This window comes from Cottoperca gobio, chromosome 13 (assembly GCF_900634415.1).
Source record: "Cottoperca gobio chromosome 13, fCotGob3.1, whole genome shotgun sequence".
In the NCBI taxonomy this organism is placed as follows: domain Eukaryota; kingdom Metazoa; phylum Chordata; class Actinopteri; order Perciformes; family Bovichtidae; genus Cottoperca; species Cottoperca gobio.
Window position 1 is genome coordinate 26694673 of NC_041367.1, and position 26892 is coordinate 26721564.

The 26892-nt window shown below is 40.4% G+C and overlaps 1 protein-coding gene and 1 long non-coding RNA gene across 2 annotated transcripts in view; one reads left to right on the forward strand and one right to left on the reverse strand.

Annotated features, from left to right (window-relative positions):
* Window positions 1-25088, forward strand: part of pipox (pipecolic acid oxidase) — a 30639-nt gene extending 5551 nt beyond the window's left edge. Inside the window, exons 4-8 of the mRNA XM_029446588.1 lie at window positions 2135-2317; window positions 9094-9246; window positions 17340-17489; window positions 18815-18890; window positions 24542-25088. Of these exons, the coding sequence (XP_029302448.1) occupies window positions 2135-2317; window positions 9094-9246; window positions 17340-17489; window positions 18815-18890; window positions 24542-24672 (693 nt within the window). The 3' untranslated portion in view covers window positions 24673-25088. The remainder of the gene's footprint in view (window positions 1-2134; window positions 2318-9093; window positions 9247-17339; window positions 17490-18814; window positions 18891-24541) is intronic.
* LOC115017877 (uncharacterized) lies at window positions 11061-13547 on the reverse strand. Its single transcript, XR_003833284.1, has 3 exons — window positions 13512-13547; window positions 13278-13405; window positions 11061-11148 (listed from the first exon to the last, which is right to left on the reverse strand). It is a non-coding gene; the product is annotated as an uncharacterized LOC115017877 (long non-coding RNA).
* Window positions 25089-26892: the final 1804 nt, after the last annotated feature.

Here is a 26892-nt window from a genome sequence, read left to right on the forward strand (position 1 = left end):
TATGGCCTGCATGACTTCATGCATTACTGTGATTGAAGTCTAATCAAGACTAATCATGGAGGTCTTCTAAGTGCGTTCACCTCAAACAATCCGTATCTTGAGATTTTTAAAGAATCTTTCTCTCCTTGGTAAACATGTGTCTACATCCTTCACGTGCTAAAACCCTTTCAGATACATTAGCGTTTCAAAGAAGATATTTTGATAAAATATAAATTGACCTCTGTGTTTGTTTTACGGTTGATTGCAGAAAGCCGTGTCTTGATTTAAGAAATCTGTGCCATACAAAATTTACAACAGAACTAGTTAGAGAATTGGGCTAAAAAATACCAAGATGTGTATAATTGAACATATTTCATTCCCATTGTTTAAATCTAATAATAGCTCAGACCAGGAATATCTTTCAGCAATAAATTCACATTACTGGACTCTGTCAGCACTGAGAAAAGGCACTGGAGGAGAACAGACTCATCCATGGCTGCCAGGTCAAGCTGAAAACACTGCTTTGTTATTTCACTGAGGTGCCATTTTCAATTGACTGGACAGATTGTTCAGCCGCTCTCTTGTGAAGCAGCAGTCAATTATAAACTAAAGCTTGTAGTGATAGATGTGTAGTAGATCTGTAGATTATTGCTTTGTGCATTTTCATGCCTTCACTCTTTAATAGCCTCTTGCCTTTGGTATTATATCTTAATATAAGTCGCATTTGATCTGTCTTATTTCATTATCTCAGAGTAGCACGTTTCTTAAGGTCTTCTTTCTCTCTCTCTTTCAAAATAAAGTCAGGGCTGTATGCAGGGCCAGCTCAGGTCTGTTTGATGACCACTCCCCAACATTCTTTTCAAGTCCCTGCAGTGATGCAGGTTAGCTTAACTGTGCATGTGTTGTGGCACAAAAGCTCAATGGTGTTGAGAAATGTTAGTCTGGTATACAGTTATGGACAGACCGACATTGCCCTCCCATGCTAGCGGTGTTGCTAAAGTGTCAACATAAAATGTCAATAAACTGAACTAAGCTTTGGAATCTGTTTAGAACAGATATATAAATAAATATCAGTTATGGGAAAATATAAGTGAGAAGTGGTGTGAAACTGAACTGTCAGGTAGCTGCAGCTGCAAATCACATTGTTTCTTGAAAGGGATTTTCAGAGTTAATACATTTTCAGACGACTTTGATAAATGATGTTACAATCAGACAGTGTGTGTGCATGTACTGTGGTCACCTGGTTACTGTAAAATCCTCTTGTATAGATGCAGCATGTCAGTATTATACCCCGCCCTGGCCCTTTTTTGGAACCTTTGCTGATCTATTTTATGTATTTATGAATGGAGGTAGAGTGGTTGTCCACCGGTCGGAGGGTTGGTGGTTCGATCCCTGGCCCCTGCAGTCAGCGTGTCGAAGTGTCCTTGGGCAAGATACTGAACCCCAAATTGCTCCAATGGCCAACAGTGTGTGTGAATGGTTATCTCTAATGACGAGCTGATGTGCACCTTGTATGGAGCCTCTGACTCTGTATGAATGTGTGAATGGGTGAATGCTGACGTGTTGTAAAGCGCTTTGAGTGATCGTAAAGATTTGAAAAGCGCTGTATAAAAGCAGTCCATTTACATTTTACAACACAGGATTTCACTGTGAAATAAATAAGTTGTAGCACTTTCACGCTAAAAAAATGTTTTTTTTATATATATACAGTTACTTATAAACATACATACCTATACACAGAAAGTCTTGTAATTTTAAATACTCATTAATATGACTATTTAAAATTATAATGCAACACTTTGGTTTATAGTGTGAATGAGAGTACTACAGAACGTTTGTTAATGTGCAAAACCAGTATAACAAGTACTACACTAGATTGAGCGTGTTTTATGTATTTTACTGATATTATCTGACACTATATCAGCAATTAAACACTATGAATATTGCATGTTTCTTGTCACTTTGGAAAACTGTGGAAAATTATATATAATACTCCACACGATATTTTTATAGCTTAAAAAAGTTTAATAGAGTGTATATGTTTTTAATGTTTGGTAAATGCATCATCATTCATTTGTTCATCAATATCGACACCTGTAATGAATACAAATGATATCAGGGAAGTAACATATGTTCTGTCGTTCTCTTTTCGCAGGGGCAGTTTCAGAAGTTGGGGGGGGTCATAAGAGACACAGAGAAGGTAACAGACATCACGCCTGGCCCTGTTGTGACAGTGTCGACCTCTGCTGGTGTTTATCGAGCCAAGAGTGTGGTGATCACCGCTGGACCCTGGGCTAATAGACTGCTGGCCCACACTGGCTTACAGTTGCCACTAGAGGTATTCAAACTCTTGGTGTCCCACATGCAAGAATGTCATATAGCTGCATATACCGTATATCAAGTGTACACAGGCATGAATCTTAATAATAATAAATTTTACTTGTATGGCGCTTTTCTAAAAACTCAAAGACGCTTAAATTTATCTTAGTACAATATTAGCTTTCAAGAGGGTAATATACATGTAACTGTTACCAAAAGCTAGGGGCTCAAGCATTTCAGCACTTAAGCACTACACCAGGGGTCGGGAACCTTTTTGGCTGGGAGAGCCATAAAAGCCAAATATTTTTAAATGTATTTCCTTGAGAGCCATATATTTAATAAAATTGAATGCAACTTTATGCGTGCATTTTTAAGTATAACACGTCTCCGAGTACTAAAAGCGGTATCAGTGTTTCATTGAACAGGTGCTCTTTTATTAAATAAACTAAACGTTTATGTTATTTATCTAATTTATGAGCACATCTGTGTTTACTGCAAGGGTGTCAAACTCAAGGCAATTATATCTGGCCCGCGAGAAAATATCATATGTCTATCATAACTGACCCGATCAATGCATGGCACAACCACGGGAAAATACATGTTCGAGGAAGTATCTAAATGTGTGAGAAATGAAACTGCCCCGGGACAAACTGACGGGACTGACGACAGATGGAGCGCCTGTGATGCGATGAAAAGAGCGGATTAGTGGGCAGGATGCGGGAGAAGATGCAGCTGACTGTGTATCACTGCATCATACACCAGGAAGCGCTGTGTTGTAAAGCTCTGGAGATGGAACATGTAATAAGCACCATAACACAGAAAGGAAACTTTATAAGAGTCAATTTAAGTCTTTTCTGAACATGGCGGTGTGATGGCTGAGTCGAGGGAAAGTGCTGAATAGATTTTTCGAGTTGCGTGAGGAAATCTGCCAGTTTTTGGAAAGCAAAGGGAAACACACCACAGATCTCTGGGACAATGTGAGCGGGACTGCGACATAACGAAGCATCTCACTGTTAAACCTCCAGCTTCAGGGCCGTGTGATCACGGACATGTATGATGCCGAGCTGCCTGTGGGAGACTCTGATGCAGAAGGAAACTTTGGTCACTGCGTGTTTCCAAACACTGACAAACCATCTCTACCGCTGTGTTCCCGACAGCATTCTGCTGATCAACTGAGAGCATTTGCCAACTTTGCAGCTCAGAAATTTCACTGCCGACACACACATGTGAGAACACACCTACAGTCAGAAACAGGGCGGAGAAAAGGAGAGGGGAGAGCTAAAAAATAAAAGATCCGCTGCTAAAAGTTTTACTTTAAAATGAGACAGTATAATTATTTATTACTTGATTACTAAAAATGTCAGCTCAAAATTGTCTGCTAGCCATATTGTGTCATCGAAAGAGCCATAGGTTCCCGACCCCTGCACTACACTGTGTGATGATTTTACTGCATTTTGTTCAGTTTATCAAACTGTCCCATCCACCAGTCCCATCCACCAGTATTTGGACCTATCAGTGGAAAGAACAGGTGACAGTTCTCCAACATGTCAAAATACTCATTTTTGTTATTAAAATAAATGAGTACAGCTAAAGAGTACACTGGAATCGGGACGACATGCCGCAGGCTGAATTCAAACCCGGGCCGCCGTGGTAAGGCTTTCTTTAGTACATGACCTATTGGGCCGTCCCAAAAGTATTTCATTATTACGCATAACCATTATGCAAGCTTGTGGCCATTTATAACACTCATTTCATAATTGATCACATGTACATGCACCAGCATTGGTAGTAATATCATAACAAAGGTGATCAAACATAGATTAGTATATAGCAGACTTTACATAATATAAAGGCATCATTTAGTCAAATTTGAATTCAAAGATTCTTGTATAACTGCAAAAAAGTATACACATTCAGTCAAATTGTCTAACAACCCTAAACCAATATTCCATCGCTCACATACTTTTAATTTCTACATTGACTGACTCTGGAAAGCCATGTGTACGTGTGCTCTATGTTGCATGTGTGAGGTGCTATAAACACCCTTTTAAAAGGAGTACACATTTCTTTGTGTGTGCATCATTCATACATTAAGCTGTAGATAACCAGTAGAATCATTAGACTTTGTATGTAATTATCTTCAACTTGTTCTTCTCCTATCCAGTTTTCACCCCTGGGAACCTGCCCTCCCTCACCTAAATGCCCACCCGAACATGCCACAGAAACAAAAGCATTACTCCTCGATATTTAAACAGCTCAGAGGCCTTAGTCAGCAAGGCAGTATTTCCCATCTTGCAATATGCCACACAGCCTGAAAAGAGAAGGTGATGGGAAAACAAGCAGACAGCTGTTGGAGTGGAGAATTGGAGTTGATATTGGAATTGCATTATTCAGGCTAGCAGCAGGCTGGGGGGCCTGGGGAATGCCATGCCTGAGTGAACTGGTAGAAAGCACAGGCTCTGAGCTCGTTGACTCGCCAAAGCACTTCTGTCTGAATTTTGATGGTCCCTGGGAGTGAGTGCACAGCCGGTTAGTTCATTACATTGAAAGCTCCTGAACAATGTGTCCTTATTTTAACCACCCTCAGATGGACGTCATTTGTACAACCATGTGTACATTTCATTAAATCCCAATTTTCACTTCACCGCTGCGGAGCTACTTTTGTAATTGTATTAAACAGAAAAAGTGATGAGGAGAATGGAGTAAGTGTTATGGAGGGTTGTTTAATTTTATGGGCTTTTATTGCAAGCTGCTAATGTTGTGCCAGTGTGTACAGTGTGTAGGGATTTTTGATCAGTTATAATACATATATATTTAATAAAAATAGATCTATCATATCTGATATTTTGGATGAACGTTCAAATACCTCAGAGGACAATTCCTAGTGATTGTAATGACCCCCTGATCTCTTCTCTAGCGCCACCATCAGGCCAAAAACTCCACGTGAACAACACTCTTACCAATGAAAAGGCATCTGGAAAACTTAGGATCACATTTCCATCTAATTTGATGTGGATATTTATGGTCATTCATGGTTTTGCTGTCCTTGTGACCTTTCTTCTAGTGCCATCTGTTTGAACACACAAATCTGAAAAGGAATAAGCAGATTTGCATTAAATCTACAGCACATTAATGCTATATGTTGAGATCAAGTGTTGATGTTATTTGTCTTCTTGTTCATGTAACACCACCCTAAGGACAACTTTTATGTTTTAAGCATAACTGGTATGGTTCTGCCAAAAAGAAACATGAGTGAAATAGCAGTCAATAGTTTTTATTTATTATTATAATTGTTTTTACATCTACTCATTGGCTCAGCAGGTTATTTTTATTCATGTCTGGGTGGAAGCCTTTAATTTGATTTAGCATGTTAGTTGAATTTTTTTATACATCTTGAAATATTTTGTTTGCAAGACAAAAGCATATAAATATGGCTGTTATTCAAATTCCACAGTTCTTTGTAAAAATCCAAAATGTGTCTATTTGGTTGGATGGAAAATCCAAATAGACAGAAGTGGCAGTCAGAAAATATTATGTGGTATATGTAAAGCAGCCCTAGGTGGTATGGTCTGACCTTAACATTACATGACATGTCATTTGGCAGACGCTCTTATCCAGAGCGACTTACAGTGAACTAACTATAGGGACAGTCTCCCTGGAGCAGCTCAGGGTTAAGTACCTTGCTCAGGGGCACAATGGTGGCAGCCCTGGTATTGAACTCACAACCATCTGGTGTTATATTTGGAAGCTGTACCACTACACCACTAGGCCATCTCCACCAACATATTCAATAGTAAAGCCTTAAGTCACCTCTGTGCTTTTTAAATCATATTTAGGATAGAAGTAATTAGATTGCATCCATAAGAATATTTCCCTAATGTGCGAAACTTCAGTCAATAAGGAGAGTGAAACCTATGTTTTTAGCAGAGCACACAGAGCACTTGCTTGCTGGGGTAATTACACTTCAAATGTGACTTTACTGTAGTGACAGAGGAGAGGAGAGGCTGTTCTTCCCACAGCAAACGAGTGCAGGTCATGTTCGGAAGGGGCTTATTGCTTGGCTTGCTGTATTGCTGCGTGCAGCTTTCTCAAGTGGCATTTGGGTGCAAAATCCATCCATCCATCCATCCATCGTCTACCGCCTATTCGGGGTCGGGTCGCAGGGGCAACAACTCCAGTAAGGAACCCCAATCTTCCCTTCTCCGGGCCACATCCTCCAGCTCCGACTGGGGGATCCCGAGGCGTTCCCAGGCCAGTGAGGAGATATAATCTCTCCACCGAGTCCTGGGTCTTTCCCGAGGTCTCCTCCCAGCTGGACTTGCCTGGAACACCTACCTGGGGAGGCGCCCAGGTAGCATCCTTACTAGATGCCCGAACCACCTCAACTGGCTCCTTTCAACGTAAAAGAGCGGCGGCTCTACTCCGAGTGTCTCCCGGATGGCTGAGCTTCTCACCCTATCTCTAAGGGAAGAGGTACTTGAACTCCTTCACTTGGGGTAAGGGCTCATTCCCTACCCGGAGTAGGCAATCCACCGGTTTCCTGCTGAGAGCCATGGCCTTAGATTTTGAGGTGCTGATCCTCATCCCAACCGCTTCACACTCGGCTGCGAACCGATCCAGTGACTGTTGAAGGTCACAGACCGATGATGCCATAAGGACCACATAATCTGCAAAGAGCAGCGATGAGATCCTCAGGCCACCGAACTATAACCCCTCTCCTCCACGACTACGCCTCGATATCCTGTCCATGAAAATCACAAACAGGATTGGTGATAAAGTGCAGCCCTGGCGGAGGCCAACATTCACTGGGAACGAGTCCGACTTACTGCCGAGTATCCGGACACAACTCTCGTTTTGGGCGTACAGGGATTGGATGGCCCTCAGAAGTGACCCTCTCACCCCATACTCCCGCAGCACCTCCCACAGTATCACCCGGGGGACCCGGTCATACGCCTTCTCCAGATCCACAAAACACATGTAGACCGGATGGGCGTACTCCCAGGCCCCCTCCAGGATCCTAGCGAGAGTGAACAGTTGGTCCGTTGTTTCACGACCAGGACGGAATCCACATTGTTTCTCTTCAATCAGAGGTTCGACTACCGGCTGAACACTCCTTTCCAGTACCTTGGAGTAGACTTTACCAGGGAGGCTGAGAAGTGTGATACCCCTGTAGGTGGCACACACTCTCTGGTCCCCCTTTTTAAATAGGGGATCCAACACCCCGGTCTGCCACCCCTTAGGCACTGTCCCAGACTTCCACGCAATGTTGACGAGGCGTGTCAACCAAGACAGCCCCTCAACACTCAAAGCCTTCAGCATTTCTGGTCGGATCTCATCAACCCCTGCGGCTTTGCCACTGTGGAGTTGTTTGACTACCTCAGTGACTTCCGTCAGGGAAATTGACGATCATCCCCCATCAGCTTCCAGCTCTGCCTCTACCATAGAGGGCGTGTTAGTCGGATTCAGAAGTTCCTCAAAGTGCTCCTTCCACCGCCCGATAACCTTCTCAGTCAAAGTCAGCAGGGTCCCACCCTTGCTGTACACAGCTTGGATGGTTCCCCGCTTCCCCCTCCTGAGGGGCTTCCTCCAGATGTTCCCAGTTCACCCGCACTACCCGTTTGGGCTTGCTAGGTCTGTCCAGAGTCTTCCCCCACCCCTTGATCCAACTCACCACCAGATGGTGATCAGTCGACAGCTCCGCCCCTCTCTTCACCCGAGTGTCCAGATGATACGATTACAAAATCGATCATTGATCTTTGGCTTAGGGTGCCATATATATATACATATAAATATATATACATATACATATATATACATACATATACACATATATATATACACATATACATATATATACATATATATACAAATATCTACATACATATACAAATATCTACATACATTATATATATATATATATATATATATATATATATATATATAATATATATATATATCTACATACATTATATATATATATATATATATATATATTATATATATATATATATATATATACATATATATTATATATATATATATATATACACACATATATATATATATACATATATATATTAGTTAATAGGGGTCCCGTCTCAACACACTACACACTGTGTACATAACGCACTAATAGTGAATATGTATGTAATATGTATACGAGAGCTTGCACGGTTGAGGTTGCAAAACCGTATTGCGAAGAGGTTGGGTCAACAAAGCATGTTGGCTTTGTTTTCCTATGACAGTCGTTACCTTACTATAACCAAGTTGTTTTTGTGCCTAAGCCTCACCAAAAGAATAATTTCCCTTTTTTTCTTTTAACTGGTTTTGCTTCCAGTAATCATTCCTTCCAGGTCTTACTGGCCATAAGGAAATCATTTCAATTCACACCTCCAATGGAAGGAATGGAGGACAAAATCTGTCGTCCTCATTCTGGGCAAATATATATTCTAAAGTTCATCCATTAGGAAGGCATGTTTTAATGGGTAATAATGTGAACAAGAGGAATCATTACAGCATACATTTAACTGTTGTTGTAAGGTTGTATAGCCTAGACTATAACCATAGAGGTAAGGGATCAGAAAACAGCACTGACAACATATTAAGTTATTTTCTTTGAAGGACATGTTGGAGTATTAGGCTGTTTACACAGCAGCTAGTCCTTGTGAAACCCTCTGAATTCCAATCGAGTAGTTTTGTGCATCAAAATGGATGCACAGTGAACACTGGTCAATCATCAGGTGTTTAGTGCGGACTTTGCTGGTGCTAATGCTTTTCTTGGTTTCACTACTCTAGGTGGTGAAGATCAACGTGTGCTACTGGAAAGAGAAGGTTCCTGGATCTTATGACGTGAAGCAGCGCTTTCCCTGCTTCCTGCAGACGGAGGGCGAGGAGGCTAAGGAGCACATCTACGGCCTCCCGTCCAACGAGTACCCCGGCCTGGTTAAGGTATGTAACAGAACTGAACCCTTGAGTGGGACTTTACAGAAGAGAAACTCTTGATTATGTACAGACTCCTCAAATATTCATGGTAATAATATAAAATGGTATTTATTCATTATTATTTAAAGTGATTTAATGTGATTTTATCAATCAACATTCAACATTAGTATCTAAACCAGTGCTGTGTGTACACTGAAGCAAACTAAACTTTTTTTCTAATTAAGACACATGCACACACTGGAGCACTTTTCTAATAGCTTTTCTAATGATATGACTTATTATACAATACCAAAGCATGTGTTCTCTTATAACCATAAAATCAGCTAACCAGCATACAGCAACATGTTTCAAATGTAGGAATACTTTTTATATACTTAATAATCAATGTGACCCTATGTAGCTTTTGACTTTAAAAAGACTACAGTATATGAAAAGTTGAATTTATAGGCAAAGTACCCATGCTCAGTTTATTGCTACAGACTTTCTTGTTAGGATATGACCAGCTAGCCAGTGTTAGCTAAAGCTAACTGCCTTTGGGGTCCAGATCGTGGAGTGTTTTATAGCTGATTAAAAATATTAAAATCAATTCTGCATTTGATGGGTAACAAATACAGATTATCCAACAGTGGTGTGAGTTTGAACTATGTCATGTATTAGTCAAAAGCTGCATTTTGGACCGTCTGGAGCTAGAAGAGCAACTCAGGATGGTAAACAGTGAAGTACAATGATCAAGACAGGAAAAAACAAAAACATGAATGATTTTTTTTCCAGTTCTTGAAAGGATAGCTTTGATTTTGGCAATATTTCCTTGTTGGAAGAAACAGGACTGAACACTTTCTATATGTGCCACAAAGTTAATATGTGAATCAAAGAAAACTTTTAGGTTTATACATTTGAACCCATGGAGAACAGTTTCAGTACAGTATTTCATTGCCCCTGGGCAATGAAATATTGTACGTTTACTAATACCTTGGCAATAAAACTAAGTTTGGATAAAGATCTATAATTACTGCAAAACAATGGTAAAACACGCAATTATTCATCAAAAAAATTCATCAAAAAAGCCAAACTAAAGGTTTTAAGAGGGGATGAATAATTGCGTGTTTAAAATAATCAGGCATTCAGTCAGAGCTAAGAGAGCTATTCACGATGGAGAGTATGATTGGTATGACTGGTATGATGATTGGTCCTACGTAACTAAAAACATCTTCAAAAGAGAGGTTGGAACAATGTCAAGAGAATTAGAGGCGGGGTGATTTGGGAGACAATGGCTATGAATTCTTCCAATGAAGATGGGCTAAACTGGCACAATAGAGAAACACTGTCCGAACAGTTGACCCCAGAGGTACAGAAAGGCAATATTTTAGACCTTATCTCAGTAACCTTATCCACAAACAACAATAGAAACATTTCACAGTCATCATTTGAAAACAATGATAAAGGGGGAGGGGCAGTAAGTAGCCCTGTTTATAATATCCTCAACACTTCCAAGCATACATAAGGTGCTTTGAAAACAAGTCCATCTGGTGGAAATTAAAAAATGAATCACCTTCCAGCAAGAAAGGAACAAATATAGAGCTTTGGGGTTATTTAATGAAGAGTTAGATGTGTTTAACAGAATTAAATCAGTTTAAGCTGAAAGGACAGATAACCCGCAACAGCATGTGATACAAGTCTGGCCATGAGTATACAGAAACACAAGACATTTATACGGTAGAGTTGCTTGGGCAGGATCAGATAATACACATTTCTGTCTACCAAATGGGAACAAAAGGCACAAAGACATCACACATGTTAATTACAACTGTTAACATCCGTCTGCTAATTGCCTGACAATATTGTCAAAGTGGCGCCTTACTGTCTGTCAAATGTTAGCAGACACAGGGACATCAGATATGTGTACGCCAACTGTGAGAAAACACAGGGTTAGTGACTGTAAGGCATAGAGAGAGATATAGAGATTATATATATCTCTATATATCTATATATCTATATATCTATATATATATATATATATATATATATATATATATATATATATATATATATATATATATATATATATATATATATATATATATATATATAATGAAATATTAAATGCAAATAGAACATAGTAAAACAGTCGCCATTAGACTCACAATAACATACATATCTTGGATACATTTTTACAATTTAACAGTAAGTAGGCTTGTTTGAATCATCATAAAGCAGATCTGTCTTTGCATTTACACTAAGAATGCATTACATGCCTAAGTCAGGTGAATTACTCCTATAGAACTACCACACATATCAGACTTCTGTCATGTTGAGTTTGAGTCAGTGAGAGAAATTACTGTTATGATCTTGGTTTCTGTTTCCTGTTTTATTTTGAAATGTTCCCTTCCCCTTGTGTCATGTCTGGTGTTACTTCCTGCCCTTGTGTTTTCTGCCTTTCTCCCCAGGTGTGTCTCGTTCCCTTCATTAGTTTCCTCCTGTGTATTTGCCTTTCTCTCCCAGCTGTGTCTCGTTCCCTCGTTTAGTGTCTGTGTGTATATATATCCCTGTCTGTCCCAGTGTTCCTTGTGAGTTCGCCATCTAAGTGTCACCCCCTGTTGTTGTTGGTGGTGGTGTCGCCTCGTGCTCTGCGCCTCCTCGTGTCTTCCTGGTTTGTGTTTTTAATAGCTTTTTATAAAAATAAAGCTCTCTTTTTGTTAGAACCTTGTCCAGTGTACTGCATTTGGGTCCTCACCTTTTCCTCACCGTGACAATTACACTGCCTTGATTTAGCAATTTCAGCATAGTCTGGCTCATAAGTGGTAAGGGTGATCCTGAGACACTCATGCTTTTTTTCTTATATTCACACCTCACTTTTCACTAGTTTATGTGCACTTTTCAGTGTTTATTGCGTTGCTTTGCGCATTCACATTCTCTCCTCTGCTCTGTTTCGCAAAGGGCGGCACACGTGCGCACACACCTGCAGTCAGTCAGACACAGTTGTTAGCTTGCCTAGCTAAAGTAAGGGATTGACTTTCTCTGGCCTGACAACCTAGTGTGCAACTTGAGCTTGACTGAGCCAATGCGGACAAAGTGTGTTTGTTTTTTTCCCGGACGCCGCTGTAGCTCGGAGTGGAATGGAAGAACCTGCGTTTTCGCCGGATTTGGTGTGAATCAGGCCTTATTTTTATTTATGCTATACCTGCCAGCCCGATTTGCAGGCGGTTGCCTGAAAAAAGTTCAGAAGGGCCATATTCAGTCCGCGGGCCGCTAGTTGAATGGGCCTGATCTAGAGTTTACGAACCGAGGTTATTAAAGCAGCAGACTAAGTCATTGGTCTGGGAAGGGAAAGCCATATCCTTGCTAAGGTCTGCAAAGACAGAGGCAAAGTTGTCAGCAGAGTGCCTGTTGACAGTGTGAGAACAGGTCGAGCGTTTGATGGAATGGGTGTCATTATTGAAGACAGTATCAAAAATAATAATACACTTGTAGCCAGACACGAAAAAGTCAACAATGCATAGAGGATTATGGTTCAGAAGTAAAAACCAAATCAAGCGTATGATCATGATTGTTGGTGGGCTTTGATACATGTTGCATTAACTTCAAAGACTGAGTGGTGCTTAACTCTGATATATTGTTGCTTACACTCGGATATATTGTTGCTTACACTCTGATATATTGCTTCTTGTAAGCAACGGAAGTATATCGCTTCTTGTAAGCAACGGATGTATGTCGCTTCTTGTAAGCAACGGATGTATATCGCTTCTTGTAAGCAACGGATGTATATCGCTTCTTGTAAACATGTTTGAGCAAAAGCAGAGCAAATCTAAGCACAAGCCGGGCTATTTGAGTATGAGGGCATGGTTTTGGGGGAAAGCATTACAAAATCTGAACGTGAAATCAAGCAGGCATGCTCTCAAATTGAAAAATATGCTCTTGAATAAAGATAGTAAAAAAGCTCCATATTAGAAAGCCATTATTTAGGGCTAGGGGAGCAGTAAATCAACAGAGTTAAAAGGGTTAGCCAATCCAATCCTGAGCCTCAAAGGTGTTGAACTCACCAAAGTCCACGGAGCGTCAGACAAATTGTTTGTTTGGTAAAAAAACAGGCCTCCTCCTCCACCACACACATCCAGGGCCAAACCAATTGGCAGAAATGGTGGTACATGACAATGGTGGTAAGTAGTTTCTGCAAAATCATATGATATGTTAGTTTGCAGGCTGTGGCTGTCACAGTCTGCCCCATTACTTCCTACCTCAGCCCAGTACTTTTCCACACCCCGCCGCCTCCTCACCTCACCAGCCAGCCACTCCCACCTCATCGCCTCACCTTGGGCTCAGGCTGCTGCCAATTCACAATCAAGCCCGTATTTAAGCCTCTCCCAGTCACTCCCAGATTGTTCTCTACGTATGTCAGACTTTCCAGTGATTACCCCCGGACTGATTTCCTGTTACCGACCCTGCCTGTCTCCGACCTACCCACCTCGTCGAATCCCCGGAATACCCACCAGTAGTGATTGCGAGATGAAGCTTCATGAAGCATTGAAGCTTTCCATCCAATTGGTTCACTCATTGGCCGAAGCTTCATGGTGCTTCATTTGCTCTACTGCGCCATCAAGTGGACAATAAATGTAAAACCGGCAGAGTGATTATAATGGCATGGCTTAGGTGTGTGAAGTAGTGATGGGAAAATTAAGCTTTAAAATGGGTTCATTACTCGAAGCTTTTGGCGAAGTGCAAGGCTGCAGTGGATTTAAAGTATCTTTGCCTTGAAAATTCTTTGACTCACACATCTAAGATGTATGAATATCATGTTCTATTTAAAAAATAAAGATTGATGACTGTGTGTACGTGTTATTGAGAAGAGAGTGCTGGGGGAAAAGAATGGGGCTTTTTACACCTCAAATAATAGTACAGTTTAAGATTGGATGAAGGGGAATGACATGGAACAAATGGCCACTGGTCGGTTTAGAACCCCTGGTCACTGCGGTAAGCCTTTGAAAGTGGGTCGCCTGCTCTACGAGCTGCGCCACCAGGGCTGGTCTTTACAATATAGGACGTACATTATTCTTTCAACAGATTTAGATTTGCTTTATTTACTTGCTCACAGGGAAGATGATGCTGGTGTGCATAACAATTGTTTCGCTAGTTGGCTGGCTCCATAATGATCCAATACAAACGCAATACCAACAACTCAACAGCAACAACGCATACGACAACAACCCACAATCATCTTGATTATGAGGGGGCTCAATTGCGGTTCGTTCCCGCTTATATTTCGAATCGCACGTCAAACCCGCCAAATCGAACGTGATCACATACGTCATCAACACAAGCATCGATACGCGCTTCACAAAAATCTTCCACGATTACTCGACACACGCTTCGAAGCCTCAACACGGAAGGACACATCACTACCCACCAGGCTTCTGTCACCGACCTCGAGTTCGTCTTTCTTATCTCCGACCCTGGGTTACTTATGTCTGAGTGAGACCCTCTGCTGTGTGAAATTATCACTTTGGATTAGGTCTCTGCATGTGTCCCGGCATTTCCTGTATCTGCCTGTTCTGGTAAATAAACCTGTGTGTCTACAATTCCTGTTTCCTGTGTGTTGCATTTGGGTCCTTACACTCCCCGTGACAGTGGCTCTTCTCACATATCTTCATTTTTTTCTGTGAAGTGATCTAAAATTATTTACAAATATGAAATACTAAATATTCACCCCCTCCATGTCGGTACAAAGTAGATGCACTGTTGGCAGAAATGACATCCTTGAGTCTATGTAGATAGGTCTCTGTCAGCTTTGTGCAATGTTTCCCCATTCTTCTTTACAGCGCTGTTCAAGCTCTGGCAGGTTGTTCAGGGTTTGAACAGCCTTTTTCCAGTCCAGCCGCAAATATAGGATTGGATTGAGATTAACTCTCACTCTGCCACTCCAGGACATTAATATTGTTGTTTTAAGACATTCCTGTGTAACTTGGGTTTATTGCCCTGCTGGAAAATAAATCTTCTCTCAAGTAGCATGTCTCTAGCAGACTGCATACGAGTTTCCTTCAGGACTGGAAAGCCTTTTGTATTTATTATTTGTAATTCATTTAGATCTGACCTCCCTTTGGATCTTTTTCTGTTAATCAGTGTCGAAAAAGCCAACAAGGCGGTGAGCCTAAAATCTATGGGGGAAGCCCTGAAATCCATTCACTATAAACTGCTTTGTATGCAACTAAATTTGTCTGGAACTTTGCTTTACGAGAATATCATTGCCACAGTGATACAATTGTGGTACACTTTAAAATAAAAACCCTGCTGCAAAGTCAACTGTAAAAGGTGATTTGTCCTACCTCAACATGCGATTAGTTGTGGGGGTTGTGCTGGGTTTGATGTCATCTGATAGCACATCTCTATTTTGGGCATTATGGCAGGCCAGCAGGAGCTCACAGCCTACTAGCAGACCACATGCATAGAAGAGAGGCTGGACAGATGGTGATGCCACATCACATTATTCACTGAGACAGTCACCAGAGTTACTGGATGTCCAATGTTTGGACCATTTAACGTCATTTGAAAAAAGGAAAAAATGTGAAATTAGTTTTTTATTGTTTGTTTTTGTTTTGTTTTTACTGCATGGACCTGACAGAAAAACCCTGTAGCAAAAAATAAAACTGCAGCTCATTTAATTCCTCAGCCTCCTTGCTGTGCCTCTGGTCTCTGGGTGCTTCTGTATGTGTCAGACTTGGCTGACAGGAGCAGCACATAGCAGCAGCTTTGGAGGTTTGGAATGTGTGAATGACAGTCACTCCTCCCTTTTAATATGAGCCTAAATAAGTTATATGCACATGTGAAACATATCATTTCCTGCCTTATTACTTTACATGAAACATTACCTGATGAATATCTAAATTCATTCAGCACTGCATGAACAAAACATTGGTATTCTGTCTCACATATGTACTTTGAAAGAGTGATCCGTCCGACTGAAGACCTGCATTAGATTTAGTGTGCACTTTTGCACAGGTGGAGATTCTGGGCAGGGGGGCAACTCACTCATTAGTTTCTTTAATAGCTGTCTTTTTGCACACTTTAAGGAATTTGCTTTGTATTTTTATTTTGTACTTTTATATGTATGTATATCTTTCACTTGGAGTCGGCATATACTGTATGTATACCATGTGTCTGCATGTATTGATTTGTGTTCTGGCTACTCCCCTGCACAAGTTGAGAAGAAGCATTGCAAGTGGACATTACGCGTTGGGGAGGAAGCATCATTGATGTGACTATGTACTGTAGCGGACCAAAAGGAGATATGCTATTGAGCCAAACCTTTAACCACATGAGAAACATTATTCACTTAGATTACAACACCTGTCAGTTTATTTGTTTACATCTGCATCACAATTTGTGTATAAATGAGTATATCCATCAGTTATTTTTCTCTTAAAAAAACCATTATGTGTGTAAAACTTACTTCCCCCTGTGGCGGCCCAAATGACATTTTTGTAGTTAATTCTACAGTAGTTTAATAACGCATGAACTGTTTCCAAGCTCTTACTGATTATACCCTGCTTCATGATAAACATACAGAGAGTTGTGTTGCTTTCCACCCGCAGCTCAGAGATCAAGATGGCCTTCTTTGCTTCTGTCATTACACAGGCGTTAATGATATTCTTTTTAAGAATGCTACTCATTGCACATCAGCTGTACAAGTGTCAATACAAGTTCATGGATTTGTGGAATTACTTACGGCTGTTAAAGAGTCTGTTACTCTGCTTCCCTGCAACATGATATGGTAATCGTAGACAGGCTGCGGAAGGAGTTCAAGACTGTGTCTGTTTGGAGTTATTGTCATTTAAATGATGCTGCTGGTGGCAGTAAACATCAAGGCAGAAATGACACAAAGAACCTGTGTAACTAAATTTAAATGTAATAAATACTGAAGTTATGCTATAAGTAAATATTAAAATGCATAAAAATATAGAAATGCAATAAATACCAATATATACCTTACAGAATACAGTAAGAGTAGGATGGTGTTATACTATGAACAAAGTTGGCCTACCGGTGCTGGGTTGACAAGCTTTTTGGTGTTTCATGCTATAATCATATTGATGATGTCATTCTGTGTGCAGATATGCTATCATATGGGCAGTGAGACAGACCCAGACCAGCGAGACAAGCAGACAGACAGGTCTGATATTGACATCCTCCAGCGCTTCATCGCCCGCTCCTTTCCTGGCCTGCTCCCTGAACCTGCTGTGGTGGAGAGCTGCATGTACACGGTCAGTGTCAACGCTCCACATCAGGGTTCAGAGCGCTCATCAAAGTGTTGAGATTTAAGTGGAGAAGGTAGAGGAGTTTGATTTGTGTGAAAGGAGCACCCGTGCAGTGATTACAAAGGCTTCGCTCTTGCTTTTTAAACATTTCTAATATTTACAACTGTGAATTTTCCAACAACATACAAATATTAGTTTTATCCAAAATGACTCCTCAAAAAGTACCGAATCACTCACATACATAAATATGGATTTTTAAATCATTCTTCAAGTGCTGTGTTAAATATATACAAATATGTTTAATACATTTGGTTATAAACCACTAAAGGAGATGTTTTGTACCTAAACAAATTCCTGATTGATATATTCACTTAGACTAACAATAGCTAAATGATCATTATGTTGTGGCTTCTACCCAACATGTCTTACTGTAATGGACATTGCAGCTCTTGGAGCCTCTTTAAACGTTTCCTGTTGTCTTTATTCTTTATGTCTTGCTCTTGAAGCAGCCAGTAACACGACTGCATCATCAACAACACAGTTTATAATAATGTGTTCAAGTTTATTATCGGGCAGTTAAACTGTCGCATAAAGAGAATATAAAGAGAAGAATTTGCTGTCTGTGTGTAGTTCATTTACTGTTTGAAGTTACTCTCCAATGCCATTGGGTGTGTGTGTGTGTGTGTGTGAGAGTGAGTATGTGTGTGTGTGAATGTTAAATGGACTGCATTTATACAGCGCTTTTCCAATCTTTGCGATCACTTTACAACACATGTCAGCATTCACACAGAGTCAGAGGCTCCAGATGCACATCAGCTCATCAGTAGTAGTAAACATTCACACACACACACACCGTTGGCCATCGGGAGCAATTTGGGGTTCAGTATCTTACCCAAGGACACTTCGACATGCTGACTGCAGGACTGGGGATCGAACACAGACCTTCACGTAACAGCAAGTGTTTGGTTCCATTTCCAGTGAGTCTTAAAAGATGACAGAGAGTTAAATTGCATGTGTCTCTACAGTTGTGGTCTTTTGTCAGAGGTCATTATGTATACTACAATGGACCTTTTCATCCAGTTAAACACATTTTCACTATTAATGTCTCCATATACGTAGAGCAGTAAAGAGGCTGGAGAATGAAGCTGTAGCTCTTGACTAAATGTGCAAATGCTGTATTGTTCAGAATCAGCTCTGCGTTTCCAAACCTGGACACTTCTTTCTTTTTTTTTAACCAACAGGTTTGCAAGCAAGGTCCAAAACTGGCAGCTTGGTTAGAGTTATTTTTATTTTGGACTTTGCTGGCTCTTCATGTTTTGTTGTTTTTGCAGCTAACGCCTGACCGTCACTTTGTGCTGGACTGCCACCCCGACTACAGCAACATTGTGTTTGGAGCAGGATTCTCAGGTACATCACTAAACATCTAAAAAATAATGACATGTGTGTAAGGGCTCATCTTTAAAATGCTGTGTGTGTGTGATAGGATGGATTATCCCGCTTTTAACATAGCCACTTGCCAGATATCACATAACTACTGTTTATACATTTTTCGGGGAAGTAGACTTCAAACTTGTCTGTCATTATTTGGAAGTAAGGTTCCTTATCTAGCTAATAGTAGAAGGTGTAGCCTAGTAACAGCTGAGGCCAGCAGCCTTCCAGCTGTGAGAATGTTGAATGTATCCAGAACAATTATGAGCTGTACAGTTAAACTAAACTCTGCGAGGCTGTACCCAGGCTTTGTAGTGCGTAACATGCTCACTATGCCAGTGTATTAGCATGCTAACATTTGCTAAGGCTTAGGCTGATGGAAATTACAATATTTTTCTAGGCTTTTGGTAGTAAACCAAAGTATTGGACAAATCATTGCAATTTATTCTCTGTGCACCATGAATGTCAGTAAAATGTTTCATAGCAATCCATCCAATAGTTGTAGAGTATTTCAGTCTGGACCAAAGTGGTGGGCTCATCTAAGCATCATAGAACTGAGAGAAACAGGCTGTGTTCAGATCCGCTCAAGGACTTTGACACATGTCGCACTTCTCTTTACAATCATTTGTTAAAGGCAAAATGCCATGTCTTAAAATAGTGTCTGGGTCTTTGAGCCAATGGTGTTAACTACAAAGAGTTGGTGTCGAAATAAAAATGTCAACAGCTCAACAAGTGAAAGAGCAGAAGAAGGGTGTACCTGGCACCTTGTACACCAGATGTGTGCTGATGAATGCCAGCACAAAAACAGCAGCTGCCAAATGAATCTGCATCACTTGTTCCCTCCTCCCCAAAAGAGCACAGAGCCAAGTGGCCCAGTGCTCAGCGAGCAGCACAGAGGGAGGTGTGTGTCGAGCGGTGGATCGGGGTTTCTGCTCCTCGTGTCCCGGACAAATACTTCCTGTGTTTATTGAGCTTATGAACAATTGATAGGAGGCTATATATCAGCAGCCTCCGTAACTTCAGACTGTACCTCAGACTCATCGTCGTCATTGTACCAAATAGTTTGAAGCTTCAAAGCTTCATTCATAACGTTGACATTCAAATTCAAAAATCAACATTCGAATGCTCCGCATCTATCCATTGTGTTTAAAGCCGATATTTCTGTGACACGGAGTGGAACAGAGGACAGGCGAAGTAAAGATAACTTTGTCAGTACCGGTTACAAACATTCTTCGTAGTGAATATCTTTGTAGAATTAGATTCCAGTAGATGCTGCGAAGGATTGTTTCTCACTCGTGTGATCCAAACATTTCTAATACCTCCAGAGCGAGTCCAAAAGTCAACGTTTATTAAAAAAAGGTTCAAATTCCAATTCAATTCCAAAATTCACATGTTTTTATCTTATGACACTCATTTTAAAATCATAATTGTCGGCCTTTCAAAACAGCATTTTCACTGTGGTGAAAAAAACAAATGCTCTCCTGCTTGCTGCACATTAAGGGAGGCACACGCTGACGAGCACATCAACATCAGCTGCACTTTCATTAAAAAAAATGAAGAAATAAACAGAAGGATATGTGGATATTTTATTTTAACCTATTTTGATACCATTCAACTTCATTGGACTTTTACCGGTTTAAAATCGTCACTTACCAGATAACGGAAACACTGTGATAGGAGCCCAGATTTGAAAAGATCCAGAGGTTCACGTTTGTGACCACTGTGGTCAAAACAAGACGGCAGTCTAAGAAGAAAGTGAAATATAGAGAAGCAGACCTTTTATTTGAAACAGATTATATTTTATCCTTCCTCCAAACTCCACCAAAAAATTGTTTTCTGGCTTTTTGTAGCAAAACTTTAACTTGTTGTTGTCACGGTGGGGGAAAGGTGAGGACTGAAATGCTTTAGTCCAAAAAGCTTACAAAATAACAAAAATACAAAAGGTAAAAAGTAAACCGAAAAGACAAACCAGGATGACACGGGAAGCACGAGGAGACATCTGCAAGGGTGACACTTAGATGACGATCTGACAAGGAACATATACACAGACACTAAACGAGGGGAACGAGACACAGCTGGGGAGAGAAACTAAAACACACTAGACTAAACTAGACATGACATAAGGGGGAGTGAACACTTCAAAATAAAACAGGATATACAAAAATCCCGATCATGACAGTTGTGTTGTACAATGACAATACATTTACTTGAACCTTGACATTTTAACACATGTTTCCTAATCTGCTCCCTTTTTGATTTGCTGTAGATGCTGTTCACTGTTAGTACAAACTCCCTAATACAAATACAAACACAAACACTCCCTCACCTCTCTGCTGCTCTCACTTTCTCTTTTTAACACACATACTCTTTCATTCACTACCTATTGCTTCTTTGTTGTTGTTTGTGGTTGTGCTGTGTTAGCAAGTCAGAAGAACAGTGTAATGTACCAATGTAACAATTGGAAATAATTTGTAAATAACATCTATATTTTTGTTAAAGTCAGAGCAGCAGCGTAGTGAGTATATATACTCTATACTATATGTATTTTACTTGGAGACAAACATTACCAAATAGGTACAAATGAACAAAAAGCGACCTTATCCCTGACAAAATTGGCTTAGCCGTTTTCTGCACCAAAGTACCACTAAATTGTGGCTTAATACCATCTTTGAAGAAACAAAGGGAAATCATAATGATGAGCATTTCAGCTGACCTGTCAGTGAAATGACAAAACCTTGAAATAAACACCAACTCAATAGCAAGTATTACACAAACACTTGTCCCTCTCTGTTTCAGACAGCAGACAGGACAAACAGGCCCAAGCAAAGTAACATTAACTTAATAACCTTTAACAACTTTAACAACAAAGGCAGGTCCGACAGTGTTCTCAGCTAATCTTATAAGTAACCTCTTTTTTCTATTATTTCTAGTTGTACATGGACATTTATTTACGACGGATTGATTAGTGAATAATAATTCTAGGAAATCCTCAGTGAATTTCATACTGAATTAAAAGTGTGTGTTGAAATTTGACTGAGTTGAGACTCAGAGAAGGAGTAACATTGTGGCAATCACACACTTAGGGTTTTAAAATAAACTTCCATGCACTGTGTGTCACAGACACTGCTGCAGCTGCAACTGCTGATGATGGTGCTGAGCGGCCAAATCAGCGTCAAATGAGATGTCAGTTTCATCATGTGAGATATTCCCAGCTTTGCACAAAACTGTCCCATTTACACTTTGCCCTTTCTTTTTTATTCAACATGTCTGCTAACAGAAATATAAAATCCAGGCAGTGATGTTTCAGAAGCCAAAGCTCTGAACCATCTGACTCATACACTGATAAACATTTCAAATTAGAAAGCTGTGAAGTAACTGGAATACATATTGTTTCAGTTTTTGCTACGCTAGACCAGAACTGTCACTGCCCTCTGTACTAACTGCACAGAGATGAAACTGATATTATCCTCAATGTCAGGCTGTTCCGGAATAGTATTTGTTTACAGTACACTGATCCTTTTAGAAAAAAAAGAGGATTTCACATTTGTAATTTTCCTGTTTGTGAGGCCCCTGGGGCTCTGGCCCCTAAGTAGCCAGCTAGAGCCCCCACATGCCTCAGAAAGAACTAGTTGTGGTATCCAGTGTCTTTTATAGGTAATTTCTCCTAGTTTTAAAATAATGTTTCTTTTCATTTTCCCATTTTTTTTTAAATATACTCCACCATCAACATTTACTTACAAGCTTTCAGTGTTGATGAAAGTTAAATAAAGACAATGCCAAAAATGCAAATCATTTTATGAATTGAATAGTGGACTGGATTCAAGCTACATTGTTTTAAAGACATTAGCAATAAAATACAGTGTAAAAGAAGATATCCAAACCTCCCATGTATTCTATGGACATAGATCCTTAACTTTTAATGAGATGTTCTTGTCCTTTGTGAGAGGTGAAAGCTCCTGTGCTTTGGGTCTACTCTCATGTTCCTCTCTGATTAACATGGCAGAGGCACCCAGAAGGCCGGCTGGGCTCCACCTCTCCTCTGCTACAATTACTTCCATTGTCTCCTGGCACTTTTCTATCTCTTCATGGAGTCGAGTCCTTTACCTAATTATGTCTGTAATTAATATCCTGCTCAATATTCTTTGCTTTCAAAGGAGCTTGCTGGGATAAAGTCAGCCATCAAGTAGTGAAGCTAAAAAATGTTTGACAGCCCTGGTTTCACACCAAATGCAACATTGAGCAAAGTAAGGCCATTCTGTTCCATGCAGGGCGCAGTATCTATCTAGAGTTATGCTCTACCTCGCTTATGAATGTGGTATGAACGATGGGTGAGGGTGACACAACAGAATAAACCTTTTTCACTTTGGAAAAAAAGGATGGGGGACATGATCAGGCTCAGAGAAGGTAATGGCAAGATCTTTTTCTCAGACACCATATAATCATGGTGACTCTTGTAGGGTTTCCCCCGTAGAATGATTTAGTAGAGGTGGTACGTCAGCCCGATCAACTCTCTTAGTAGATGAACAAATAAATAGTTTTCACACTCATTACTATGCTGTTTGACACACCTCTGGCCTTTTCCCCTCAATCATAATTTCATTGTGTAGTATTATTTATTAGAAAATGAGCAGATATGGTGACCCAACTAACAATACCCATTCCCCATCATGACGTGATCCTTCATTTCATCTCGTTGTTGTGTATCATTGTACTGTTCACAAACTGCATGGCCCGGCGAGCGCACCTCTCACCTCCCGACGGTCAGCCAGTGAACATTTAGAAAATGTATGTTTCCCAGAGTGTCAGCTGAGTGTCTCCAGAGAACAACGATAGGCTCTGCTTATTCTGTTTATTAGTCAGTGTTAATTATTCTCTGAACTCTTTGTACCGTACTCCGGCAGCAGCAAAGACGCTCAGAGGCATATTGGAGAGGTTCACAGGTCTCTCACTAATACAGAAAAAAATGTGTTGCCTTCCTCCCCCTCCTTCACTACGTGCATTTGTCATCAAAGGCCGACACAAGTGCTTTAAAGCAAGTTCTGGGGGGTTGCCATGGCTACAAAGTCACCCTGTGGGCTTGGCCATCTATTGAGGTTTTCCATTCTCCTTCTCTGGCGAGATGAAAATTCACGTGGCCAAACTGTCAGAGCCAAGCTTTTATGACTTCAAAGCCAGGCAGAATCCACAGGAGCTCCGAGACCTTTGTCAGATGGCAATGTGCTGCATTCCTCAAGCCCTGTTGACATTCACAATTTGCCTGTCAGACCTTAGCAACACGCACAATCAGACTGCTGCATTTTGAAAACACACACACTCTCATCTCACTCCTGGGCTTGAGCACATGAAGCCTTTACACAGAGAAACAACAAATCTCCTTTAATTTAGCATTTGGTTCCAGTTCACTAAAGTGAATAGATGCTCAGTGACAGGCATCGCAACAACTTTCCTCTTCTTTTATGTATTCTCTCATGTGGGGCTTGAACCCATCGCCTGACTCAGATAAAGCCTATTTATAGGCTAACTACAAGGTGCAGGGCATGAATTTGCTCACATCAGGATGTTGTTTCATCCAACATGCTTTAATGATCTACATACGTACTTTGCTCATTGTAATGACTTCTCTTCTCCAGGTCACGGCTTCAAGTTTGGACCAATCATTGGCAAGCTCCTGTGTGAACTCAGCCTGGGAGAAGTGTCCTCCTATGACCTGTCACCTTTCCGAATCAGACGCTTCCAGACAAAGACCAAATCAGCTTTATAGAGCTCTAGTTTATAGAGCTAGAGAACCTTATAGGAACAGCATCAACAGATCAAGTCTTATCTAACTGTAACTGTAGTATGATTTGGTAATGGTAATTTTGCCTTTTATTGTTAACACACAATAACGCATGTTTTGTCTGCTGCTTTATGTGATGTTGTCAGTATGTGTTTCCACCTCCCCGTGGTGTAATCAGATGTGTAGCATTACGAGGGTCAGTGTGCTCACATGCAGTTAAGCTGCAGTCTGCAGGAATCAGATTTTTTAAAGGAATAGTTCAATATTGAATATGAAGCTACATCCAGGGGGTGATTAGCTTAGCTTAGCTTAGCATATACTGGAAGCACGAGGAGACAGCTACAATAGACTGGCTCTGTCCAAATTCTGATCTGTCTGATTTCTTGGCCAAATATACACTTAACCGGGTTTCTAATCAACTTTAACATGTATACATGTGCATGACAAAGAAATGATCGCCATGGCAGCAGAATGAAAAGTGCAAGAATCATGCAAGTACATATAAATCATACATTAAATATGCTGATCTACACAAGTGCTACATTCAGAGACAATAAGAAAAAGAAGGGATTTATTTGTTTGTTTCGGTTGTATATTATGGGTCAAAGTGCAGTCTGAACAGATTAGTTTTAAGTCTGAAGAAGTGTAAAGTTACTGCTGTCCTGATGGAGAGTTTGTTACACCAGTGTGGAGCCAGGACAGCAAAACAGTCGCGACTTGTTGAGCCAGACCCCTTTCATAGTGAGGGAGCAGCAAGCCGAGTGGCAGTAGTGCAGTGGATGGGCTGGGGTGTTTGGTTTGACCATGTCCTGGATGATGCACTTGAGCCATTCACAGAACTATAGGCAGGTACCGGTGTCTTGAATTGTATTTTGTGGAGCCAGTGCAGAGGGGTACTGTGGGAGAACTATGACGATACAAACTTTTATTCAAATTACATTTGAAGTCCGACTTAAACTGAATCGGATTCTTCTGACTGACTAAAGTAGCTTCTAAATAAATCTGTTTTATGAGTGAGCTTTTGACTCTCTAAATGTCACATTGTATAAACGTTTGCTAAGCTATTTCAACAGAGCATCTCTCAGTGCATGAAAATACTTTGTAATACATCCTGCATACAATTTGTCAGCGTAACCTGGTTTCTTGTGTGAATTACTGAAGTGGGCACCTATCCATATTAGTGGTGACATATTAACGTGTGTGAAGATGTCACCCTGTCACCACAGAGCAGTCTACCTCAGCTGCATATGGAGCTACAGCCCTTGCATATATTTCTCTTCACTATTGTATTAATGTTGTGCACTTCACCATGATATGCTTATTCTGCAATGTGGTATGACATCCAACCCACATTAAATAACAGTGAAGCCAGACAGGGTCATTTTTGACCCCAGAGGACAACAGGTGTGATTATGTGTTGCCATTCAAAAAATGTAAATGATTCAAAAACAGCATCTATACTAAACTTGGACATATAGTCACAATAATATATAGTCAACAAAATTCATTTTTTAATTTATTTTTTAACTCCAAAAAATGTTATACTTTCATGTAAATAAGGTCTATTGGCCCTAACTTCCAAAAACAAAGGAAAAGATGTGTGTTAATGGGTTGGACTGAAGTAAGACTAAAGGTGTTACACTGAATTGATTGATAATTTATACTATATGCAGGGTCATTTTTTACCCCAGAGGACCAAAGGTGTGAGGCAATCGGGAGAACATTACGAGGGTTAAACAGATTTTCATTTGAATGTATAAAAGAATAAAGAACCTGTAGAATAAGAAGTCTAGTTGTCCTCCAAAGCAACACAAACCTTATGAACTAGGAATAAACTAACACTGCCTTGATTTAGACCAGAGAACCAACATCAACAACTAGAGTCTAACATTGTTGTGCAATTGTAAATTCACCCATCTGTGACAAATGGTAATAATAATAAAAGCTATAATCTTATTGGCTTGTATGATTTCATGCATCAGTAAACCTCCCTCTCGCTGCCTTCCCAGCATTCACCATTTTGCCAACTAAGTACATGGTTAAAAAGACATCAGCCGTCGAGCCACTTGTCTCTGTGATGCCAGCTGCGTGCTCAGGCTCCAGAGGTGGCCTATTGCCTGGATCTATTTCTCCATGTACCGGTAAACATTTTAATCACTAATCAGACGGCCTATTACAATGGATGCCAACCACGGCCATCAGCAG